This window comes from Podarcis muralis, chromosome Z (assembly GCF_964188315.1).
Source record: "Podarcis muralis chromosome Z, rPodMur119.hap1.1, whole genome shotgun sequence".
Classification (NCBI taxonomy): domain Eukaryota; kingdom Metazoa; phylum Chordata; class Lepidosauria; order Squamata; family Lacertidae; genus Podarcis; species Podarcis muralis.
In genome coordinates, this window is record NC_135673.1 from 8,935,969 (window position 1) to 8,960,931 (window position 24,963).

Below are 24,963 nucleotides of genomic sequence, written 5' to 3' on the forward strand. Positions count from 1 at the left end.
CTGAACTCAATATGGCACAGTATTGCCAACACTAACTGGCAGCAGCCCCCTAAGATTTCAGATAGGGAGTCTCTCCCAGCCCTACCTGGAGATGCCAGGTAGGTTGAACCTGGAACTTCTTGCATGCAAGGCAGATGCTCTACTGCTGAATCACAGCTCTTCTCCAATATAATGTCTGGGGTCTGGTGTTAGCTGGCTTATACTGACACAAGACCAGCTCAGTACTGTATACATTGAATACCAATGGCTCAGGGACCATCTGTGTGCAAATCAGGTGCTCTACAACTGAGCTATGTGCCTTCACTAAACTGCAGTCAGCCAGGTCAAGTGAGAGTGTGCGCAAATTGTACTCCTGGAGAAGTTTGCTTTGCAGCTCAGAGAGCTGCTACTCCTGTGTAGGAGGGCCTCCTTGAGCAGCCAACCCCAGAGATCACCTCAAAACACAAGAGATCTCAAGAAGGTGCTCAAGACCCTACCTATAAAGCTGCCAGCAGGACAAGCGCCTCTGCCCAAATACCACCCACCAGCAAGCACAATGCATGCTTTGTTAACCCAAGTGAGGGGCCTCACCAGTTTGTTCTCATACAGCACCAGCCCATAATTATGGGGCACGACACAGAAACGGTTCCTCCACTTCTTGTTTTCTTCCATGTACTGGAACAGATTCCCCGAGAAGATGGTACGTGGCTCTAGTGGAACCTAGAGAGGCGGGAGTGGGGGGGGGGGGAGGGAGAGAGAGAAAAGCAAAATACAGTGAACCTGGAAAGAAGGTGCAGCAATGAGACTTCAGGACACATTTCTGCAAAACACTCACCCCCCCCCCCCGACTTGCATGCCAGCTGACAACAGTACTGTAACAAATTCAGTCTTTAACAACCCTCCTAGTTGCCTAACTCCTCCTCCTCCTCCTCCTCTTCTTCTTCTTCCTTGCCGATAACTCATAGCCGAGAAAGATTGTCTTCCATAAACACGGTTTTAACAATGAGTCTGTAAGTGGAGGCTAATTCTGGACTCGCATGTCCTTCCACAGTGGGGACACTGGTTCCCAGGTGGGAGCTGGTCACGGTGTGGATTTGCCAAGCGTGCCTTCCTCTTAGCAAGTTTCTCCCCTGCGTCCTGAGTTCGAGTGTCTTCAAAGTCCATGACACCTTTGGTAAAGGCTGTTCTCCAATTGGAGCGCTGGCAGGCCAGTGTTTCCCAGTTGTTGGTGTTTATTCTACTTTTTTTTAGATTTGCCTTGAGACAGTCTTTAAACCTCTTTTGTTGACAATCAGCATTAAGCTTTCCATTTTAAAGTTCGGAACAGAGTAGTTGCTTTGGAAGACGATAATCAGGCATCCGCACAACATGACCAGTCCAACGAAGTTGATGTTGAAGAATCATTGCTTCAACACTGGTGATCTTTGCCTCATCCAATACACTGACATTAGTTCGCCTGTCTTCCCAAGTGATGTGTAAGATTTTTCGGAGACACCGTTGATGGAATCTTTTGAGAAGTTGGAGATGGCGTTTGTAAGTGGTCCATGTTTCACAAGCATACAGTAAGGCTGGTAGTACAATAGCTTTGTAAACAAGCATTTTGGTTTCCCTGCCTAACTATAGTATCAGGAACTCCTTGTAGGAGAGAGAATACCTTGGTGGAGGAGAAGTGATCTATCCATTCCTCCTTTGCCAGAGCACATTTCCATGCTAGATGCAGCAGAAGAAAGATTTTTCCCTTTAACCCCCCCCCCCCCGGCAAAACTTTAAAATACTGAAATCAGGACAGGTAGCATATAGAAGAACACCTACCCATAATGCTAGAAAACACAACTGCCCAACAAAATTCGGACAGAGATGGCAAAGCACTCCTTCATGCTATGTTTAATTCCCTTATAGAAATCACTTTCCCAAGATTTTTGCTGCTGCTTTAGATGACTTTGAGAGAGTGGATGGCAGGAGGGCAGGTCTGTCAGGGGCTATTAAGCTAAATGATAAAACAGAACCCCCACGTTCAGAAGAAGTAGACCTCCCAAATGCCAGTTTACTGGAGAGCACCACTGGGGAGAGTTGTTGCATCATATCCTGCAAATGGCATTCTGCACACATTTGGTTGGAAAGCAGGAAAGGCCTACCTCAGAGGGATGTTGCGAAGATGCACAAAAGGTGCTTCCAACACTTGAAACAGGCCGAGTAATCATTATGCTAGGAAACTATCAAAATATCCAGGTGTAGTAAGTTTCACAGGTTGCCATATGGGAAGAGGTGTCATTGGCCTTAAGAAAGCCATTTCCATTCATTTCCTCAGAAGATCCTGTAGTTTTGCTTTCTTTTAACATCAGAAATTAATAGTAATTCTCTTTTTCATTGAGGCAGTCTTTAGCAATCCTGAAGAATCTCACATCCCAACCTCCTCATGAGTCAGGAGCAGTCACTTCCTGTGCTGGCTTTGTTGACGAAGCAGCATAAACAGGAACAAACCCACTCATCTGTTTCTTTTACACACACACACACACACACACACACACACAGCCATCTGTCAGAGAATTTGAGCATAATACTAAAAGACACTTCAAAAAAAAAATTTTTTTTGCAAGGCCAAGGGTGAACAGATATGGCTGCAATCCTACACATACTTTCCTAGGAATAAACCTTACTGAATACAGTTGGATTTCAACTCTTGATTAAACATGCAAAGGGTCCAGCTGCACTTCATCATTAAATTATTTGAATTTGATCCCCGAGGAAAGGAAGCAAACTTCCCTCTCTGCCGATAAACACAGATAGTCTGCATGTTATAAGGCCACTGTGGCTAGGATGGTTTGCATGCGTTTGCAAGGAGAAGCATACCACAACGTGAGCAACCACAGCACTTCAATGCAGTGGCAGCTGGCTGGTGACCGTGGTGGAACAGAAGGCAGAGTAATCAACTGTGGGCGGAGCCAGAGGCAACGGCATAGAACGAGCAGCTCCCTGATTGGCTGCAACTAGGAAGGCAGGCAGCTAGGGGGCAGAGAGAGGTTGATGAGGCATTGCCCCATGTGCCCTAATGGACCAGGCTCCAATGCTATGGTGAGAATGAGTCAAGGTTATGACAGGCACATGGACACACACACAAACTACCCAGTAATAAGCAGGGCACCGCCAACATCCTCCCTCCCTTGCCAAGGTCAGCCTTAACCACAGGCGAGCAACACCCAGGGGTGGTTATTAAAGCCCAAATGTTTATTTATCTCGGGTATCCTGCAATAAACAGGAGGCCACAGCAGACACAGCAAGGACACCAGTTTTTGAAAGGCACACACCCCTGGCTGCTTATGCACTTCAGAATTAAAGAGGGATCTGTTGCGCTCTAGCGACAGGACGGCGGTCATTAGCAGCTGTCCCTTACAGCTCAGGACTAGAAAGCAGGTTTGATGGAGGCAGCTAGCCAGCCACAAACAGTGGAGAGATGCTCTGCTTTGCACAAGGACAGGGGATTCCGACTCCTCATTTCCCATTTTGAAACCTCAGCCAGTCAGATCAAGAAACACTTTCCCGCTTTCACATATGAGAGGAAGCATTTATTCGCACAGCACATATTAAAACAATGGCATCCTCTCCCAGAAGATGCAATGACGGCCATGAATTTGGATGGCCACCCTGTCAAATTTGGCCTCCAAGGGATGGGGGATTATTATTTGATTTGGCAACAATTAGTTCTCCAACCCCCAACCCTCGTTCTGGAGAAAAATGTGCCAGCATTTCTGTCGCGATCTCATGCATGACTTGAAAGCAAAACTACAGACCACATATGTAGAAAAACATTTACCCACACAATGAGCAACAAGCATGGGGCAGTGTGGTGTAGTGGGTAGAGTGCTGGACTAGGACCTGGGACACCAGGCAGGCGCAGGGCACAGAGGGTTCATGGGGCCATGCTGTGCAGCCTGCCTGCCCACCCGCATAAGGGGAAGCCTGGCCAGCTGACGCTGGTGAGGGGTCCGGGGGTCTAGCGGCAAGGTAAGGCCAGAGACCTCCGGTGCCCAGAGATCTCCAGTGCAGGGGCGCCTGTCCTGTGCCCCCTCATAACCATGTGCCCAGGGCTATGGCCCCTCTGGCCCTCCTCAATCTAATCCCCTGTTTCAAAGCAGTGCACACACCATTGTAAAGAACCAGCCTGTTTATTACAGCCAAATAAGGTCAAACAGCAGCAGCAAGTTCTTTTAAAAAGCATCAAATAAACCTGCATGTAAATTAAAAGACAGAACATAAAAGAGAAAGTAAAATGCCCTCGCAAACCATCCAAGTTAAAAGAAGCTTGAGCAAATAATAATTTTAAGAAGTCTTAATCTTGTGCCTTGGGCTGTGTACACGCCATACATTTAAAGGACATTTAACATGAGTGCGCACAGACACACACAGAATCCTTGGAACTGCAGTCTGTTAAGGGTGCCAGGAACTGTAACTGTGAGGAGAAACTACATTTCCCAGGATTTTTTATTCTTTTTGGGAGGGGGAAAAACTTAAAATGTATATATAGGGATTCCCCCCACTTATGGGTGGGTTACATTCCAGGCCCCCGCATGCATAAGTGAAATTGCATAAAGTGGGGAGCACCCTCTAAAAAGCCTCTGGATGTCTATTTCCCCCGGCTCTCCAGCAATCTCTCCTGCTCGTTCTTTGTGCAGTCCAGACGATCTGCTGTTGCAGCTCTGGGGCCAGCAGGAAGCTGTAGGACATGTGGGAAAGTGGCTGCTTCGCTACCCCACACAACAGCTGTTAGGCGGTGAGGCTGAGCAGCATAAACCAAGTCCTGTGCCTTTGGTCTCTTTGGAGCTTCCTCCACCCTTACTGATATCCTCTTAGGGCTCCTGGGAGGGTCTTCTCGTGAGCTACAAGGAAGCTTCAGCTCTCTCACATTTCTGAGTATGATTCTGTTTGTTTGTTTATTTATTTCCTGGCACCACGCAAATATTTGGTTGCACGCAAGTAGAATGTGCATAAATTGGGGGGGGGGGGAGAGGGAGAATGCCTGTAATCAGCAAAGGTGCTAGGAGGAGTTCTGGAACTAGGACGGGGCTACCACCAAGAAGGCTCTGGTAATGCCCACACCATACATTTAAACCACAGAGTAGCGATTCCCAGCACCCTTCCCAAACTATAATTCCCAGGATTCTTGGCGGGGAGCCATGTGCCTTAAAAGTATGGCGTGGATCTGAGCTTTGGCATTTCCTAGTCCAATAAGGGTACCGTCAGGTTTCCTTCCACTCACTCCAAATTCTGCAGAAGCCTTTTAGAAAATGGTTTCCGGGTCCAGCACCTTAACCACATGCCTTGGCCAATAGCATTCCAGCACCTGGTCTGGTCTGAAAAGCAGCTGGAGGCAGCTTCAGTAACATGTGACCCCTAACCTTAATGAAGATGTTGGAGACCTTCCTCCTGCCAGTTCTCCACCCTCACCCAGCAGCTGGGACAGGTCACAAGACTGGAAGCCCTCCAGGTTCCCTCAGGATCAAAGGCTCAAGGCAGACAGCACACCAAGTATCCTGTTTTGCATCTGAGCTTGTCTTGCCTCTAGGCAGACAGAGAAAGTTGCAATTAAGCACTTAAGGGTGTTTATATGCCTTGAAAAGGATGGAGGATCAGCTGGAAAGAAACATCACTGCCTTGTTTGGACAGCAGAAGAGACAAGAGGTAGAAATGGGCATAGGGCCTTCTTGGCAGTGGCACCCTCCCTGTGGAATGCCCTCCCATCAGATGTTGGGGAGATAAATAATTACGCAACTTTTAGAAAAAGTCAGGAAAGTTTTTGTTTTAATTTAATTTTTAATTTTATTTATAGGTTTTCAGTTATACACTCATATCATTTTATATTCTTGTACAATAATTCGTTTGGACTTCCCACCCAGCATTCCATGACAGTTCTTTGTATATCTTAGGTAAAGGTAAAGGGACCCCTGACCGCTAGGTCCAGTCGTGACCGACTCTGGGGTTGCGGTGCTCATCTCGCTTTATTGGCCGAGGGAGCCGGTGTACAGCTTCCGGGTCATGTGGCCAGCATGACTAAGCCGCTTCGGGCAAACCAGAGCAGCACAAGGAAATGCTGTTCACCTTCCCGCCGGAGCGGTACCTATTTCTCTACTTGCACTTTGATGTGCTTTCGAACTGCTAGGTTGGCAGGAGCAGGGGCCTCTGGTTGTGAATGGGATCCGTTCTGGAGCCCCGTTTGCATCCTGAAGTGAACACAACCCACGTCTGCGTGTGCCGCGATTAGCCTCTTCCGCACATTATATCATTTTGAGCTTCTGCGCATGCGCGTGACGTCATTTTGAGTATCTGCGCATGCGTGAGCAGTGAAACCCAGAAGTAATGCGTTCCGCTACTTCCAGGTCGCCGCGAAGCGTAACCTGAAAATGCTCAACCTGAAGCATATTTAACCCGAGGTATGACTGTAAAGCTTTAAGAGAGGATTGCACAAATTCATGGAGAACAAGGCTATTGGTATGGCTACTAAACACTGCACTGACAATTTTGTGGGTGCCTGGGCACCCACCACCCTGCAGAGACGGTGCCAGCCATGATGGAGATACTGTCTCCATGGTCAGAGGCAGCCATGCTTCTGAATACCAGTTGCTCCAACAGGAGAGGAGAGTGCTCTTGTGTTCAGCTTACAGAGAACCCAGTCTGAAACCTTGGACAGCTGCTGCCAGTCAGTGTAGTGTAGACAATGCTGACCTAGAAGGGCCAACAATCTGAGTAAGTACAGCTTCCTATGTTCCTACAGTATGACTAAGATTTGATTGAAGTTTTTTGGGGTGCTTGCTCAATGGTAGAGCACCTTTTCATTCATTCATTCAGCCTTTATTGGCACAATTTAGACAACAGAATCATAAAAGAGAGGGAGAAAAAAAACACACCTATCTATAAAGCACTGGTAATCTAGTCATATTAAACACATAAAACGTATAAAAAACTCAGTAGCCACCATTAGGTTTTAAATTTGAGTTTTAAAGTCTTGGCTAAATATCCTGAAACATTCTCAGTCGTTCGGGTATATCATCCCTCAACAGATACTGGATTACAGGTTCTTAAACTTCAAGGGAGCCACAAGTAGGTCTCTCCGAAGAATATCGAAGAGAAGGCAGTCCAAAATTATATGGTATATTGTATCCAGTGTACTCATACCCAGCGGCATATCAACCTCCAACGGCGCCTGGAGCAGACCTAAGCTTTTTTTAGGGCAGTCGCCAAATTTCCATAGCTGCCGATTTCTACCACCCCTTGCAGCACCCTACAGACCCCTGTGCTACTTTGCATGTAGATGGTCCCAGCTTCAATACCCAACACTGCCAGGTAAGTCTGAAAGAGGTACTGTCCTAAAGCCTGGAGAGCTGCTGCCAATCAGTGTGGTCATTATTGAGCTAGACAGAGCAATGGCCTGACTCAGTATACAGTGGTACCTTGGGTTACAGGCGCTTCAGGTTACAGACTTTGCTAACCCAGAAATAGTACCTCGGGTTAAGAACTTTGCTTCAGGATGAGAACAGAAATCTCTCAGCAGTGGCGCGGTAGCAGCGGGAGGCCCCATTAGCTAAAGTGGTGCATGCTCTAGTTATCTCCCGCTTGGACTACTGCAATGCGCTCTACATGGGGCTACCTTTGAAGGTGACTCGGAAACTGCAATTAATCCAGAATGCGGCAGCTAGACTGGTGACTGGGAGTGGCTGCTGAAACCATATTAACACCGGTCCTGAAAGATCTTTATTGGCTCCCAGTACGTTTCCGAGCACAATGCAAAGTGTTGGTGCTGACCTTTAAAGCCCTAAATGGCCTCGGTCCTGTATACCTGAAGGAGTGTCTCCACCCCCATCATCCAGCACTGAGGTCCAGCGCTGAGGTGAGGCTACAGGGAACCAGGCAGAGGGCCTTCTTGGTAGTGGCGCGTGCCCTGTGGAACACCCTCCCTGCAGATGTCAAGGCAATAAACAACTATTTTACTTTTAAAAGACAACTGAAGGTGGCCCTGTTTAGGGAAGTTTTTAATGTCTGATGCTGTATTGTTTTTAATATTCAGTTGGAAGCCGCCCAGAGTGGCTAGGAAAACCCAGCTAAATGGGCAGGGTATAAATAATAAATTATTATTATTATTATTATAAAGTGGTACCTCAGGTTAAGGTAACAGTTTCAGGTTAAGAATGGACCTCCAGAACGAATTAAGTTATTAACCTGAGGTACCACTGTAAAGTACATCTCCCTATGATATTTGAGTCAGGTTACTATCCCTAGCCAGCTTGTCAGTGCTGCATAGTAATTGAGTTAACTATTGTTATAAGGAACAATTAGATGGGTGTATGCATCATTCTTTCTTTACAAAAGTCTTTTACAGGCCACCACGCAAGCCTCAAAAGGCCCCCCAAGGCAGTTCTCAACATTCAAAATGAAAATTAAAGACGCGAACCATAAAATCAGAAAGTAATTAAACCGAGCCAAGAAAAAAACCCCACAACCATCCACAACTGGTTGGAATAAAAAGGTATTTAAACTGCCCTGCCTAAAACATATACACACATACACACATACACACTGAGCATGGGGCCAGTTGAATCTCCTCTGGGAGCAGGCTTCCACGAATGGAGTGCCACAACATAAAAGGCTCTGCTCCATGTCCCAAGCAAAGGTAGCTCTCCAGGTGTTAGAATGTGCAGCAGCACTTCTGAGAATATATGCAGTCACCAGGCAGGTTCATACTGAAGGAGGCAGTCATTCAAAGTATCCCAGTCCCAAAATGTTCATGGCTTTGGGTAATGAGCAGCACCTTGAACTGGAGTGAACTGGGATCCAGTGCAAACCAAAGGAAACCAGAATGACCTGGCTGTGCTCTAGAAGGCTCCTCCCCTCCTCATCTGTCACCAGAAAGCAGCCATTCCATCAGGCAGCAGAAGAGGGAGAGAAGGGAAGCAGGGTCACCGCATCAGCTCAGCTGAAAGACCAGCAACTTTTGGTTCCTCCTCACCTTAAACTGTTTCCCTGATCACTAGAATAACTCTGCTATCTAAAAAAAAAAAAAAAGTCCCTGGGTTTCCTTCCCCCACCCCTCCCTCTGTATCCGCTTTCTCCCTTCTACGCCATGTCTTTCAGAAAGTAGGCACAAAAGGTAAAGGTAAAGGTACCCCTGCCCGTACGGGCAAGTCTTGACAGACTCTGGGGTTGTGCGCCCATCTCACTCAAGAGGCCGGGGGCCAGCGCTGTCCGGAGACACTTCTGAGTCACGTGGCCAGCGTGACATCGCTGCTCTGGCGAGCCAGCGCAGCACACGGAACGCCGTTTACCTTCACGCTAGTAAGCGGTCCCTATTTATCTACTTGCACCCAGGGGTGCTTTCGAACTGCTAGGTTGGCAGGCGCTGGGACCGAGCAGCGGGAGCGCACCCCGCTGCGGGGATTCGAACCGCCGACCTTTCGATCGGCAAGCCCTAGGCGCTGAGGCCTTTACCCACAGCGCCACCCGTGTCCCAATGGCGCAAAAGGTAGGGATTTCTTATTATCAATCTATCTGAGCTTCTCTGGGACCCCTTTTTGGCTGAAGAGTAAATGCAACAAGACTCCTTTGAACCTTATTGCGAGACCCTTTCCAGCCACCCCTCCCCGTGCCCGCTTCTGGAAGTCTCTCCTTCCCAGCCCCCAAAGTCTGAAACAGAACCCCTCAATCTATATGTTCTCTTACAGACCTGCCCAAATTTTGGAAGAAAGCTTTCCTGCCCTGCCCTGCCCTTAAGAAAAACCCCAACACTGTCAATGCTTATTTGAAGTGCATGATCTCCTACCTCTTGCAAAAAGAGGGGGGAGGGAAAGAAATCTGGGATCTATTCCCAATCCTTCTCCTGCAAATCATGCTAGCTTCTCCCTGTGCACAGGCATCTATAGGAATAATCCTTGGGGTGGTGGGAGGGAAAGGAAAACACTGAAAGTGCAGACCTGGTTAGTTTCTCACCCCAAAAATAATAATAGTGCCTATCTCAGTTTTTACGATGCTAGAAACTGGCCTCTTTTTACAAAAATAAAAGCTGGGAATCCGGGTATTATGGCTGGCCAGGCAGAGGAGGAGTATTGCTCCCCTTGTGGGCATTAATGTCCCTGTAGAGCAGTGCTTCCCAAACTTTTTCATAAAGCCTCCTCCAACCTCGGGAGGAGGTGGTGTTGCAGGCTTCACACCCCCAATACGCGCACGGGGGCTGGGTCTCAGCCCCTGTGCAATTAGGTGAATCCTCGGCCGCGTCATCCCCTGGCCAGCCAATCGGCTGGCCTAGGAGGTGTGGGGTTCCCCATTTAAGGCAGGCGTGGCCAAGACTCTCCCTCTTTGGCCGCTCAGCTGCTCGGTTTCCCACCCACCCTCCCTTCAAGGTTTCCCTTCTGACCTTGCTATGGACCTCGGTTGGTCGCCGTTAAGGGGCCTGGTAGGAATTTTTTCCACTTGGCAAATTGGCACCAGCCATTTGGTTTTTCACCTACCTCGTAGCAAATTGTCACAACTTCCTTGGTACTGGCGGTTAGGCATTGGTAGGGGTATTGTTATGCAGATTAACGGGGGGGGGGGGGAGGAAGTGCAATCACCTCCCCCAGATATTGAAGGGTAGTCCGATAAAGCAGTGTTTCCCAAACGTTTTTGGGCAACGGCACACCTGTTTACCGGAAAAAAATCTCGCGGCACACCACCATTAAAGCCCCGCCCCCGTGACGTCATTCGGGGAGCCGGCGGCCCGGGCCTGAGCTGGAAGGAGAGGCGGTGCTTTTCGGCACAAGGCAATCGGCCTGGAATTGTTTCCCGCGCGCTGCGAAAGGGAACAGCTGCGGTCGCGCGAACCCTCCGGCGCTGGGAGGGGAAAGGGCGGAGTCGCAGAGCACCAGCTGGCCGAGCGGTTGCGCGCAGCGTTGCGCTTTTGGAGAGCGTGCGGCTGCTGCTAGGGGATCCGGGGACGTGAGCAGGCCTGGCCCGACCCGGGTTGAAGGAGGACAAGCCGGCAGCGCGCCAAGTGAGTTCGGTTGCGCACGACGGCCCCCGCTCCCCCCACCCCCGCCGGATCCTCGCCGCCGCCGCCTCTCGCCCGCCTCCCTCCCACGGCACACCACCCGATGTCTCACGGCACAGTAGTGTGCCGCGGAACACCGGTTGGGAAACACTGCGATAAAGGATTCCGGGGCGCGTGGCCCTGTCCGAAACCAATGGAGGTGAGGGCCTAAGGCACGCCCCCCAGTGGTGACCCCGGGGGAGTTCCTAGTTGATGTGCATCAGCCGGACTCCCCCTACTGGTGGTTAACCCTTCCCGGACTTCAAGCGGACAGGCTGAAGCCGGATAGTCGGATAGGACCAATGCCTAAGCCAATACTGCTCATCACCTGTAACCAATAAAGTTGTGGCCAATTTTAGCCCATTAACCTAAAATAACTGTCTCATGCATCTTTATTCCTACTGGGGGGAGGCAGGAAATTGCCATGCAAACTCATCCTCTACACTAGAAAAAGCATTTTTCAGAACAGCCCACTAAAGAAGATAGCAACACGATAATATTCAAAATCAGAACAATGAATTCCACATTTATTCAAAATCCCATTAAAACTGTTTAGTTTAATTAATTCGACAAAATTAACTAGGTCCAGTGATACCAGCTTTCCCAAGCTGACAGTCATTTACACCTCCAGCACTGCTCTCTGCCACCCTTAGTGCCCCCTAGTTAATTCCATCAACCCCCCCCCCCACAAGGGGTGGTATCCCCCAATTTTGGGAACCACTACTGTAGAGCATTGGGAGCAGGGACAATATAGGAACATAAAAAGCTGCCTTATGCAGGGCCACATCAAAGGCCCATCTAGCTCAGCATTCCCTACACTGGCTGGCTTTCCAGGGTTCCTGATAGGGTTCTCTCCCAGCCTGGCACCTTCTGCATGCAAAGCAGCTGCCCTACACCACCGAGCTTCAGCCCTTCCCCACAAACATAGGAAGTTGCCATCTACTGTCCCATATAGCTCAGTATTGCCTACACAGACTGAGAGCAGCTCTCCAGGATTTGAGATTTGGTGTCTCTTCTAGCCCTATCAGGAAGTGCTGAGAACTGGACCTGTGGGCCCTCTGAATGCCAAGAAGATGCCTTAACAACTGAGCTGCACACCACTGCCCAGAATGAGCCCCTTTCACCAGCAAGAAAAACCCCCTGCATCTACACCAGGCTTCCTCAACCTCGGCTCTCCAGTTGCTTTGAGGCTACAATTCCCATCATCCCTGACCACTGGTCCTGCTAGCTAAGGATCATGGGAGTTGTAGGCCAAAAACATCTGATGGGCTGAGGTTGAGGAAGCCTGATCTACACGTATTTCCCAGGAGGCTAACAGAAGTCACGTCAGGTAACACCATCCACATCTCCTCTCCCACCCCCCACTCCCAACACAACACTCCCAGAGGCTTGTCTGTCTATCACCAGCATCTCCCCTTGATTCTCACAAAGTGCGCCAAGTACATGATGGCTCAGGTTTGTTTCATTTTTCCACCCCCTCTTCCTCTCCTGAGTGCTATTTGTTGAGGTCTCCGTGTAGAATTAAACTGAGGACACTTTAGCGTACAATGGCTCATTAACCACTTTGGCTGCCTTCCAGGAAGGGGGTTCAGAATGAGAGAGAGAGATAGATAGAGATAGAGAGAGAGAGAGAGAGAGAGAGAGAGAGAGAGAGAGAAGAGAAGAGAAGAGAAGAGAGGCAGCCATCAAAAGCCACTTGTATTAACATCAACAAGTCCAAGAAGCAGCTAATTTTGGGGAGCAGGGGGACGGGAAGAGAAATTTCTAGCTGTCGCCAAAAGTATCTGCATGGGGGGAACTGACACAGGCAAAAAGTAACATAAAATTGTGGACTAATATAAAAAAACAGTTATAGGCTACTTCATATTCCATTCAGCCCCGTTTGTGCTGTTTCTCTCTTGGTTTAAAAGGAGTGCTTTTGTGCATGTGGTTTTCCATATGTACACACACCTGCACTACGTCATGGGCTTTACATGCACTGCATCATGGGCATCCATTGAATGGGGGTAAAGGGAGGTAGCTTTCCCACCGTGAACGATCCATAATCCCCAGACTTCCAGATTTCATTTTTTTAAAAAAACAACAACCCTGAGATATGTGACAAAATGTACAGGCACTACTTCCTTCTCTCTCTCTCTCTCTCTCTCTCTCTCTCTCTCTCTCTCTCTCGTGTGTGTTTTCAGTATTTTACTTTGTGCCCCACCCAGTTAAAAATCCCTGCCAACACCTATAAGCATCACAGCAAAGCGATGGCAGCACCTGCAGTCTTGCAGTCTCCTAGGCCACCGAAATATCTCATCATTGCTCCTTCCCCAGGCAGAGATATTACTTGTGCTGGATCAGAGCAAAGGCCCATCTGGTTCAGAATCCCAATCTCTCAGTGGCCAACTAGATCAGTGTTTCCCAACCTTGGTCCTCCAGATGTTTTTGGACTACAACTCCCATCATCCCTAGCTAGCAAGACCAGTGGTCAGGGATGATGGGAATTGTAGTTCAAAAACAGCTGGAGGCCCAAGGTTGGGAAACACTGAACTAGATGACCCAAAGGGAAGCCTGCAAGCATTTTAAAACTAAGGAATAGTTGGTCACCTTTTACAGTTTGAAACGAGTATTAGAGAAATTCCTGGAAGCCATCAGTGACTACTAGCCACAATGGCTATGTTCTCCCCTCCACTGTCACAGGCGGTCTGCCTCTGAACACTGGTGCTGGGAATCACAAATGGGAAGAGTGGCTATTGCATTCATCTCCTACTTGTGGGCTTTCCAGGGGTATCTGGTTGGCCACTGTAGGAACAGGGTGCTGGAGTAGATTGAGATACAGTGGTACCTCAGGTTACAGACGCTTCGGGTTACAAACTCCACTAACCAGGAAGTGGTTGCTCCAGGTTAAGAACTTTGCCCCCGGATAAGAACGGAAATCACACACCAGCAGCACAGCGGCCCCTTGGTCACCTGCTGAATTTTATAGCCGAATGGGGACTTGAACCTGGCACTCCTCAAGTCCAGCTCTCTAACCAGAATGCCACACTGGGAAGGAACATCCAACACATCTGAATCAAAGAGTCAAAATGGCACTGGGCTGAACCGCTGGTTCACAAGCGACACATACATATTAATAAACAGTAATGAGCATTTCTGTGGCATTTTGAATGCTCAAAAGACTTCAAAACTGCCCTATAAGGTAGGCCAACATTAGTACCACCATATTGCAGTCAGGAAGCTGAAGCAAAGAGCTGGCAGTTTGCCTAGAGCAAGGATGGGGAACATGTTGCCCTCCAGATGTTGCTGGACTACTTTTCCCATCATCCCTCACCACTGATCAAGCTGCCTGGGGCTGATGGGAGTTGGAGACGAAAACCTTATGAAGTGCCACGGGTCCCCCATTCCTTCACCAAAGCCTCCTAGCAATTGCAAATACAAAGGGACTGCTCAATCTACGAGCCTCCATATCTGATTGAGGATGGTAGACAGGAAGAGACAGCATTTTGTTTTGCTAACCCTAGGCTAGAGATGGGGAACTCCAATCATCCTTGCTGGCTGAGGCTGATGGAAGCTGCAGCCCATCAGCAACTGAAGAGCCACAGGTTCTCCATCTCTGCCATAGTTTATGTTCAAGAACTTCCACTTCCAAAGTTAGGACACTTCAGCTAATGTATGGCCAAGGTCTGCTTCTCTGCAACTGCCCCCATTTAATTAAAGTCCTGTCTGCTGGGGCAGCGGAGCACGAGCCTTGCTCCATCTTCTGCTCTTCAGATATTTGGGGACAACTCTCATGTCTCCACTTAATCTGATCTTCTCTAGACCAAACATATTAAGCTTTCCTTTCAGCACTTGGTTTCTCAGGCTCCTCACCATCCTCCTCACGCTACTCTGGTGACCTCCTTAGAATGCAGCATCCAGAACAGTATTCCAGATTTCACCCGACAAGTACAGAATAGAACGGAGCTACTATTCTCACTATGCTTTCATCAATGCAGCACACTTCTTTTATTTTATTTATTAAATTTCTATGCCCCCTTCATCCAAGGATTATGAGGGGCTTACAGTATAAAAGCATAAAAACACAACATGACATTTGCTTTTTAAGTAGCTGCCTCACTGCTGGTTCAAGTTGTCCATTAGCATAAGGACTTCAACGCTGATGGCACAAAAACCAGATGCATCTATATGCACCCAACTTATAAAACTACTGTCTTTTTGAGCAGTGACACTGTTGGTGGTCAATCCCTGCCCTCAAATATTTCAGTCCACTTACCTTGCGGCGCAGTAGCTGAGCCTGGGGTCCGCCACTGCCTTCAATTTCATACCGGACACTGTTGAAGAGGGAGACACCATACTGTTCCTCATAGAACTGGCAAAACTCGGCCAGGACCTTGCCAGTCTTTTCTGGAAGTTAAAGAAACACATACAGATATAACAGCAGAAATACAAAAGATCAACCCTTTTGCGGGTTGTGGGGAGATGATCTGGTTCTTGGCAGGAAGTGGGACAAATAGAAGCATTGGCTATGTAGCCCACAGTGTCCTGAGGATGTTGCTACAACTCCCATCAGTCCCAACGAGCAGAGACAATGGACAAGGATGGAAATTAGAGTCCAGATACATCAAGAGGGCAAAACGTATCCCCAACCCTGCAGAGGATTCTCTTCTGCTGCTTGTTGTCATATCTATATCTCAAATGCTCCAACCTAGCATAGATTTTGAAAAAGGAAAAGGCATGTTACACCTTTCAACATGTCATAGTGAAAAGAGGAACGTACTTGGGGCACTGCACTTCTTTTATCAGGGATGTCCTACTTCAGGGGTCCTGGGGTTCAAGGGTGGGAGAATCCAGTGGCAGACCTACAGCCTGAACTGGGGCCCCTTTGCAACCAGCAACGAGGTTTGGGTAACCCCTGTTATCTTCTTCAATGGGGTTGTTTGCAACGTCTGTGCTACCGGCTCTCAAACTTTGGGATTGTTGAAATATATACCTCAAAAAAATCAAACAATTTGAGTCGTCCAACTCAAATTTGTCTACTGAACCCAAAACGTTTAAGCAGTGTGGTTCTGGGGCCCCTCTGGGATTAGGGGCCCTGAAGCTGAAGCTTCATTACTTTCATAGTAGATCTGCCCCTGGGAGAACCTCCAAGCCTTTCTCTTTGACCTTCTGGATTCTCTCCAGGCCACCCCTCCTCTCCCTAGGACATCCCTTCATTAGCCCTGCTTTACACCTAGAGTGTCTTTTGCCTGGCTGGAATGTTGAACCCAGACAATGCCTCTTGCTTATCTGGATGGAGAACAGAGAGGCACGTGTATATGTGTGTGTACAGAAGCTAGCCTGCTGCAGAAAGGAATTCACTTACATTAGTTGCTCCACACACTTTTGCTTCTGGCCCTACCCACCGCTGGCATGTGACCATTGGAAGATTTCCCAGAAAGCAATGTGGCCCTTGAGCTGAAAAGGATTCCCCACCCCAGCTGAAGTCGGATCCTGCATAGAGCAGGGAGATGGACTAGATCAGTGATGGCCAAACTCGGCCCTCCAGCTGTTTTGACTACAATTCCCATCATCCCTGACCACTGGTCCTGTTAGCTAGGGATGATGGGAGTTGTAGTCCAAAAACAGCTGGAGGGCCAAATTTGGCCATCACTGGACCAGATAGTCTCTGAGAGTACCTTCTAACTCTTTGATTCTCTCCAACAGGGAAATTCTAATACCAATAGCCAATTGGGAACAATAAGAGACAACAGGGATTTGTTTGTAGAAAACACACACACACACACACACACACACACACACACACACACAACTTCCCTATGAGATGAGTCAAAACAAGAGACTGCCTCACGCCTCAGTAAACCAAGTTCTTACGTCATGGTGAATAGATGTCCAGCCCTGTGTTGGCCAACTTTTCCTACGGATCATGCAGTGAGTAGTTGAAGGAGGCCTGAACACCTTGTGACTTTGGGCAGGGCAGCAGAGATCAAAAGTATTTATGTATTTTAAAAAACACATATTTATTTTAATGGTGGATGAAACTCTTCCTTTTAGTGTTATTGGACCTCGTCCATGAAAGTTAAAAACACCCCACGGCAAAGGCAGGGAGTTAAGAACCTAAGAGCCTAACCCTAACCATAGTCAGCTGGGACTTCACCTGCCCATAATCTGTAGACCCAGGATGGGATGCTTTAGTGACTCTTACCAATAAATCTCTCAGGACTTCTAGGCATGGCAACAAGCACAGTTCCAAAGAGGAGAGCCAGGACAACACCTACCTGTGCTACACCTGACATCATATATGATGCCCGGTGTGAGGCAGGTAAAAAAAGGGGGGTGGGTGCTTACAGGAAGCTGGCGGAGATCCCTTTGCATTGCTGGGTTGAACTGAAACCAGCAATGCAAAGCATCATCTGGTATTTAGGGGCAGCTAAATAATCATTATTATTTGCTTTAAGTCACTGTGAACTCAACTACAGGTGGAAGGCCCTGCCCACCAGCTAAAATTCCCCGGGGGGGACGGGTCAGAATCTATCCTGCTTGGTTGGATCATGTTCTCCAACTGCATGCTTGCAAATGCTCAGTATTAATACAGGTTTTAACCTAACATGAACCCCAAATATAGAATAATTCAGGAGAAATAACTATTCCTCACTAGGGGCAACAAGCAGAGGAACAGAACAGGCAACCAGAGTTTTGGACACAGTCTGCTGGGTCCAACACAAGCTCCACAGAAACAGGAGCAGCACAGGTGGATGGGTGTCATGCTGCAGAACATCCCAGCAGACTGGGCCTCTTGGAGAACAGCTGCCATCTCAGATTAATTCTGCAGTGAACAAACACACATACACACTTGGGGAGGGTGGGAGGCAAGATCTTTTGGGAACTAGATAAAATCAGCTCCTTTCATGCTAAAGGGAGTGACCTTTACCAATACAGATTAATGGTTCATCGAAATATGGGGAAAGGACACTGCCACATACAGAATCAGACCACTGGTCCATAATGCTCAGTGCTGTCTACATTGGCCAGCGGTAGCTTTCCAGCTTTTCAAACGGGGGTTCTCTCGCAGCTCAAAGAGGGCATGAACATGGGACCTTCTGCATGCAAAGAATATGCTCCACCCATGAGCTACAATGATTCCCAAGGATAAGGAAGGAATTCCAGAGAGTAAGAAGGGAGTAGGAAAAAGTAACTTTGAAATAGCATCTTTGAAAGAAGGCAGTCACATCCTGGAAGGACCCAGCCCAGCCCAGCCCAAAACAGAGCAGTTTCTTGAGCCTGAAAGGAAGATTTCATGCTGGCTCTATGCGAGCCACAGGTTACAAAATCATGGAACCAAACATTTTATATTCTCCTCCTCCTTCATGATTCATATAGCAAACATTTTGTGCATATTGCTTTGCAAAGTACAAGAGGGCCGATGGCTGCTGCAAGAGAGTAGCAATATTCCAACATTCCACAAGTCAGACATAGGAACATAGGCATAGATCAGGTCAGGTTATTGGACCATCTAGCTCAGTGTTGTCTATACTGGTTTCAGGCAAGAGATTCCCAGCCCTACCTGGAGATCCTATTGGGGATTGAACCTGGAATCTTCTGCATGAAAATCAGGTGCTCTACCACCCTCTCCCCCAATCCCAAATCATGCAGCACAAATTCAGTGTGTGTGTGCCCATTCATCTCCCACTACAGATGCAGCTGGTGGTAAAGGTAAAGATAAAGGGACCCCTGACCGTCAGGTCCAATTGCGGACGACTCTGGGGTTGCAACGCTCATCTTGCTCTATAGGCTGAGGGAGCTGGCGTTTGTCCACAGACAGCTTCTGGGTCATGTGGCCAGCATGGCTAAGCCGCTTCTGGCGAACCAGAGCAGCACACAGAAATGCCGTTTACCTTCCCGCCAGAGCGGTACCTATTTATCTACTGCACTTTGACTTGCTTTCAAACGGCTAGGTTGGCAGGAGCAGGGACTGAGCAATGGGAGCTCACTCTGTCGCGGGGCCAGTAATTCTTCTCAATACCAGCTGCTGGAAACTGCAGGAGGGGAAAGCACTGGTGCACTCAAGTACTGCTTTCTGTGAGTGTCCCATGAGCCACCTGTCTGGCCACTGTAAACTTTTGAGAAGACCGTGGTTATTTGTCATCTGTAATGCAAAACAACAGATACAGTCGTACCTTGGTTTTCGAACAGCTTAGTTTTCGGGCTTTTTGGCTCCTGAATGCCACAAACCCGGAAATGACTGTTCTGGTTTGCGAACTATTTTTGGAACTTGAACATCCTCCGGGGCTTCTGATTGGCTGCAGGAGCTTCCTGAAGCCTATTGGAAGCCGCGCTTTGGTTTCTGAATATTTTGGAAGTCGAACGGACTTCCAGAATGGATTCCGTTCGACTTCCAAGGTATGACTGTAATTACAGGGGTCACAGTGAATGTGTTTCTGGTGTTGGCTTCCTGTTTTGCAGCCTGAAGCCCAAAGTGCTCTTGGGTACCCACAGATGCAGCAGTAGGTTCCAGCTCTGAACCACAACATTCCTATAGATTTTTTGGGCCCTGCTTTATACGAAGTAGTCACATACAAGTTATACAAACAAGCTGGTTATACCCATGTTTCCCAGTGCAATTTGCTTATCAGGATTTTTGTTGTGGTTAGAAAAACAATGGGATAATCACACTAGAAAGTCTGGAATAACAACCAAATGTGCAAATAGACAGCCTGTCTGTAAACTCCCCTTGTTCCAGATGGCAGCTCTGATTCATTATTGTTAAAATTCTGCCATTTTTAGAATGGGAGAATGCTTCATTTGTATTATAGTACCACCAGCTGCAGGGATGCGGGTGGCGCTGTGGTCTAAACCACAGGGCCTAGGGCTTGCTGATCAGAAGGTTGGTGGTTCAAATCCCTGCAACAGGGTGAGCTCCCGCTGCTCGGTCCTTGCTCCTGCCAACCTAGCAGTTTGAAAGCACATCAGAGTGCAAGTAGATAAATAGGTACCACTCCAGCGGGGAGCTAAATGGCGTTTCCATGCGCTGCTCTGGTTCACCAGAAGTGGCTTAGTCATGCTGGCCACATGACCCAGAAGCTGTATGCCGGCTCCCTCGGCCAATAAAGCCAGATGATTGCTGCAACCCCAGAGTCATCCGCGACTGGACCTAGCGGTCAGGGGTCCCTTTATCTTTACCTTTACCACCAGCTGCATCTGTAGTGGGAGATGAATGGGCACACACACACTGAATTTGTGCTGCTGCATGATTTGGGATTGGGGGAGAGGGTGGTAGGAGACTACAGTGGAAGGAGACTGTAGGCTTCATAGCTAGCCCATGAATTTGTCTAGTGCTCTTTTAAAGCCAGCCAAGTTATATAACAACAACAACAACAACAACTTATTATTATTTAAACAGGGCTGCCTTCAGATGTCTTCTAAATGTCAGATAGTTGTTAATTTCCTTGACATCTGGTGGGAGGGCGTTCCACAGGGCGGGTGCCACTACCAAAAAGGCCCTCTACCTGGTTCCCTGTAACTTCACTTCTCACAGTGAGGAAACTGCCAGAAGGCCCTTGGAGTGGGACCTCAGTGTCCGGGCAGAATGATGGGGGTGGAGATGCTCCTTCAGGTATACTGGGCCGAGGTTGTTTGATGCCCATCCCCACATTTCATGAGAGCGTGTTCCACAGTTCTACCACATGCCATATGAAATTATTTCTTTTGTCTGTTCAGCTCCACCAGACAGCCCTGAGTTCTGGTTCCCACTCATGAGAGGGAAAAAGACTCCACCTTCTCCACCCCATGTATTAGTTTATGCACCTCTTATCATGTCCCCACCCTTTAGTCATCTTTTCTCTAAGCTAAAAGGCCCCAAACGTCATACTTAATACACAGCCACAAGCTCCCTGGGACTGGCCAGACCTGATATTAACACAATGAGCATCCATTTGCCCTGCCCTGATCAACAAAGCAGTCCTCCTTCATGATGCTCTTCAGCTCCTGTTATCAGACTATTTTATTTAAGTAAATAAACCAATTAGTTAATTAAGTAATTAGTTAGTTATAATTATCATTAGCTTGGACATGCTGACAATACCCTGACAAAAGGTACCTTGTTGAAAATTGTGGAGAGAGAAGGCACTGTCTAGCACACATTTATTTATTTATTTAAATTTGTACACCACTAGATTGTTTTTGAAAAAGAAAAAACCTCAAAGCATGGAAACTTTGGCCCTCCAGATGATGCTGAACTACAACTCCCACCAGCCCCAGCAAGCACAGCCTTCTTTATGGTCCAGCTCTCACTTCCATACATCACTACTGGGAAAACCATGGCTTTAACTATATGGACCTTTGTCAGCAAGGTGATGTCTCTGCTTTTTAAGATGCTGTCTAGGTTTGTCATTGCTTTTCTCCCAAGAAGCAGGTGTCTGCCAGGGTTCATGGGAGTTGTAGTTCAGTGACATCAGGAGGTCCAAAGGTTCCCCATCCCTGGTATAGAAGACATCCATGCCTAAAGTTTTCATTTTCATCACAGTCTGAAAAAATGAAACATTTCTTGCAATATTCAAACCCCGATATTTAAAAACGATAGAAACAGAGGAGAAAAAATAAGTTCAACACCCAGGAATACTGTAGAAAATACTGGATTTGTTTGTTTATTAAAGGATGCACTGGCAAGAGTTTAACCAAGCACACTTGACCTCTCCATCTGCCTGCGGTTATTGTTCATAGAAAAACCACAGTAGTTTCAAGATGAAAATGCAGAAATGGCTCTTTGCTTTCAATAAAAAACAGATGGAAAAAGAAAAAGTTTGTTTGGGTGCACTAAATTCAGTGCCTGAACTACAAAACTTGCCCTTGCAGGAGGCAGTGACAACCACTAACTTTAATGGCTTTAAGGGAGAATAGGAAAAATTCACGGAAGATAAAGGCTCCTCAATGGCTACAAACCATGATGGCTATGTTCTGCCTCCCCAGTCAGAGGCAGCAATGCTTCTGGATACAAGTTGCTGGAAACCACAGGAGGGGAGAGAGCTCTTGTGCAGTGATCTGAGCGGTACCTATGAGAACAGGATGCTGGACTAGATAGGCCATTGCCCTGACCCAGCAGGGCTCCTCTTAAGTTATAAAGCCTCCTCTTAAAGCAGCCCCAGTGGTGCTGTGTGTGCTGCACATTAGCTGGTCAAGAGTTTTAGACTGTTGTGGTGCACAGGTACAGGTGAAACTCAAAAAATTAGAATACCGTGGAAAAGTTCCTTGATTTCAGCAATTCAACTTAAAAGGTGAAAGTAATATAGGAGATAGACCCATGACATGCAAAGCGAGATATGTCAAGCCTTCCTTTGTTATCATTGTGATGATCATGGTGTACAACTGATGAAAACCCCAAATTCACCATCCCAGAAAATTAGAATATTCAATGAAATCAGCAAAACAAGGATTGCAAAATAGAGCAATATTGGGCTTCTGAGAAGTGGAAGCATATCTCGCTTAAAGAGTCTTAAAGAGACAACAAATGGCTACTAGCCAAGATTATTATGTTTCCCCTCCGCTGTTGGGAGGCTGTGTGCCTCTGAATGCTAGGTAAAGGTAGAGGGACCCCTGAGCATTAGGTCCAGTCATGGCCGACTCTGGGGTTATGGCGCTCATCTCGCTTTATTGGCCGAGGGAGCCAGTGTACAGCTTCCGGGTCATGTGGCCAGCATGACTAAGCCGCTTCTGGCGAACCAGAGCAGCGCACGGAAACGCTGTTTACCTTCCTGCGGGAGCGCTACCTATTTATCTACTTACACTTTGGCGTGCTTTTGAACTGCTAGGTGGGCAGGAGCAGGGACCGAGCAACGGGAGCTCACCCCGTCGCGGGGATTCGAACCACCAACCTTCAGATCGGCAAGTCCTAGGCTCTGTGGTTTAACCCACAGCGCCACCCGCGTCCCACTAGTTGCTACAAATTGCGAAAGGGGAGAGGGCTGTTGTGCTCAGGTCCTGCTTGCCAGTTTCATACAAGCATCTGACTGGCCACTGTGAAAACAAGATTCAGTACTGGAATATTAGAGTAGGTACGGGCTGAAGCTCCTTTGTAGACTAGCAAGGCTGCTCTTACACCTCAATAACTGTCGATATATACCATTGCTGTACTGTGCATTTGGGTCTGTTGACCGCAATAAAGTGCTGTGTGTGTGTGTGTGTGTGTGTGTGTGTGCGCGCACGCTGGAATAGATGGGCCAGTTGGCCTGATTGAGCAGGCCACTTATGTTCTTAGGTATCAGGACAACTAGAAAGAGAGAAGTCCTGAAGCACCCAAAGGCAGGAAGAGATAATGTTGCGCTTTTCCACCATCTTTGGCATGAACAAAAAGCCAGTTTTTCAGTGCTTTCGTTGAATGTACATATTTAAAAAAAGGCATTGAAAAGCCAGAAAATTTGACAAAAGAAAATGATTAACAGGCTGGAGCAACTCCTCTGATGAGGAAAGGTTACAGCGAAGGAAGTTACTTAGGACTTGACAGAGATGAATAAATGATGCCTAGCATGGAGGAAGTGGCTGATCATACAAGAATCTAGAATGGTCACTCAATAAAATGGAAAGGTGGGAGATTCAAGGAAAGGGAAAGGAAGTACTTCTTTACACAGTGGTTAACTGAACTATGAAATTCACTCACGGCCAGATTTAGGTTTGATGGGGCCCTAGGCTACTGAAGGTAATGGGGCCCTTTATATGTCCAGCTGTCCTTTGTCAATTGCCACTGTTTTTTGTGTTGAATATATGCTATATAGTAATTTATGGACCTAATAGGTATCTAAAGCCATTCACACATAAGAAAATATGTTTTCCCCCTCAAAGTAATGGTTGAACTGAAATACAATTAAGAAGAAGTATATTAACAGTGAAATACAATTAAGAATAAGTATATTAATAGTGAAATAATTATTAAGCTCTAACTGTATACATGTTTTATTTTATTTGTTTTTTATCTTATATTTTGGAAATGTACATCCAGGGTTTTTTTTCCCCCTTTAAATTTTTGGGGGGGCCCCAAAAGTAGGGCCCTAAGCTATAGCTTGTTTAGCTTATACATAAATCTGGCACTGAATTCACTGCTGCAAGAGGCAGTGATAGCCACCACCTTAAATGGCTTTAAAATGGGTTTAGAAAAATGCAGGGAGGATAACGCTGTCAGTGGCTATGAGTCCACCAGCAGGACATTTTCAGTTATGGCTCACTGCTTGTGAAATTCTCTCCCAAGGGAGGGCTTAGCCACACTTCCTTTTGTCCCGTGCCTGGAAAGCGTGCACCCTCAGAAGTTCTCAGCTTGTCCTATGCTTTCCAGGCATGCTTTCCAGGGTCCAAGTGATTGTCTGCTTGTCCCAGTGTTTCACCCAGGAAAAAGGTGCTCTTTAGTGCTAAATCAGGGCGAACATCAACCTGCACAAAATCGGTTTGCTCCGATTCAGTGCTGATAAGCGGGTTCCTCCAGGGGATAGTGGCAGGACAAGCCACTATGTTCCACACGGTGCCATCATCAGCCTCCATTCAGCACCAAGTAAAGATCAATTTCTTCTCCAAAGCATCTGACAGATTATGATAAAATGGGTTGTATCCACTAAAATTCACTGCTACAAACGAAGCTACAAACTGCGGGAGACAGTGGAAGACAGAAGTGCCTGGCGTCAGTGGCGTAGCGTGGGTTGTCAGCACCCGGGGCAAGGCAAGTAATTTGCGCCCCCTAACCCGTGGATTTGCGCCCCCTAACCAGTGGATTTGCACCCCCTAACCTGTGGATTTGCCCTAACCCCAGATGTTGCGCCCGGTGCGGCTGGCCCCCTCTGCACCCCCCACGCTACGCCACTGCCTGCCGTGCTCTGGTCCATGGGGTCACGAAGAGTCGGACACGACTAAACGACTAAACAACAACAACATCCACTAAAATAAATAAATCAGCATGACTAATTTAGGCCCATTAATTTCTA

The 24,963-nt window shown here is 47.5% G+C and overlaps 2 protein-coding genes across 2 annotated transcripts in view; one reads left to right on the forward strand and one right to left on the reverse strand.

Annotated features, from left to right (window-relative positions):
• The window catches only part of SLC31A2 (solute carrier family 31 member 2), a 989,995-nt gene that overhangs the window by 50,110 nt on the left and 914,922 nt on the right, over positions 1–24,963 (forward strand). The gene's annotated exons all lie outside the window — the stretch shown is intronic.
• Positions 1–24,963, reverse strand: part of NIBAN2 (niban apoptosis regulator 2) — a 95,559-nt gene that overhangs the window by 35,669 nt on the left and 34,927 nt on the right. The window contains exons 2-3 of the mRNA XM_028715169.2: positions 15,282–15,412; positions 571–699 (exon numbers count right to left, since the gene is read on the reverse strand). Coding sequence (XP_028571002.2) covers positions 571–699; positions 15,282–15,412 — 260 coding nt within the window. The remainder of the gene's footprint in view (positions 1–570; positions 700–15,281; positions 15,413–24,963) is intronic.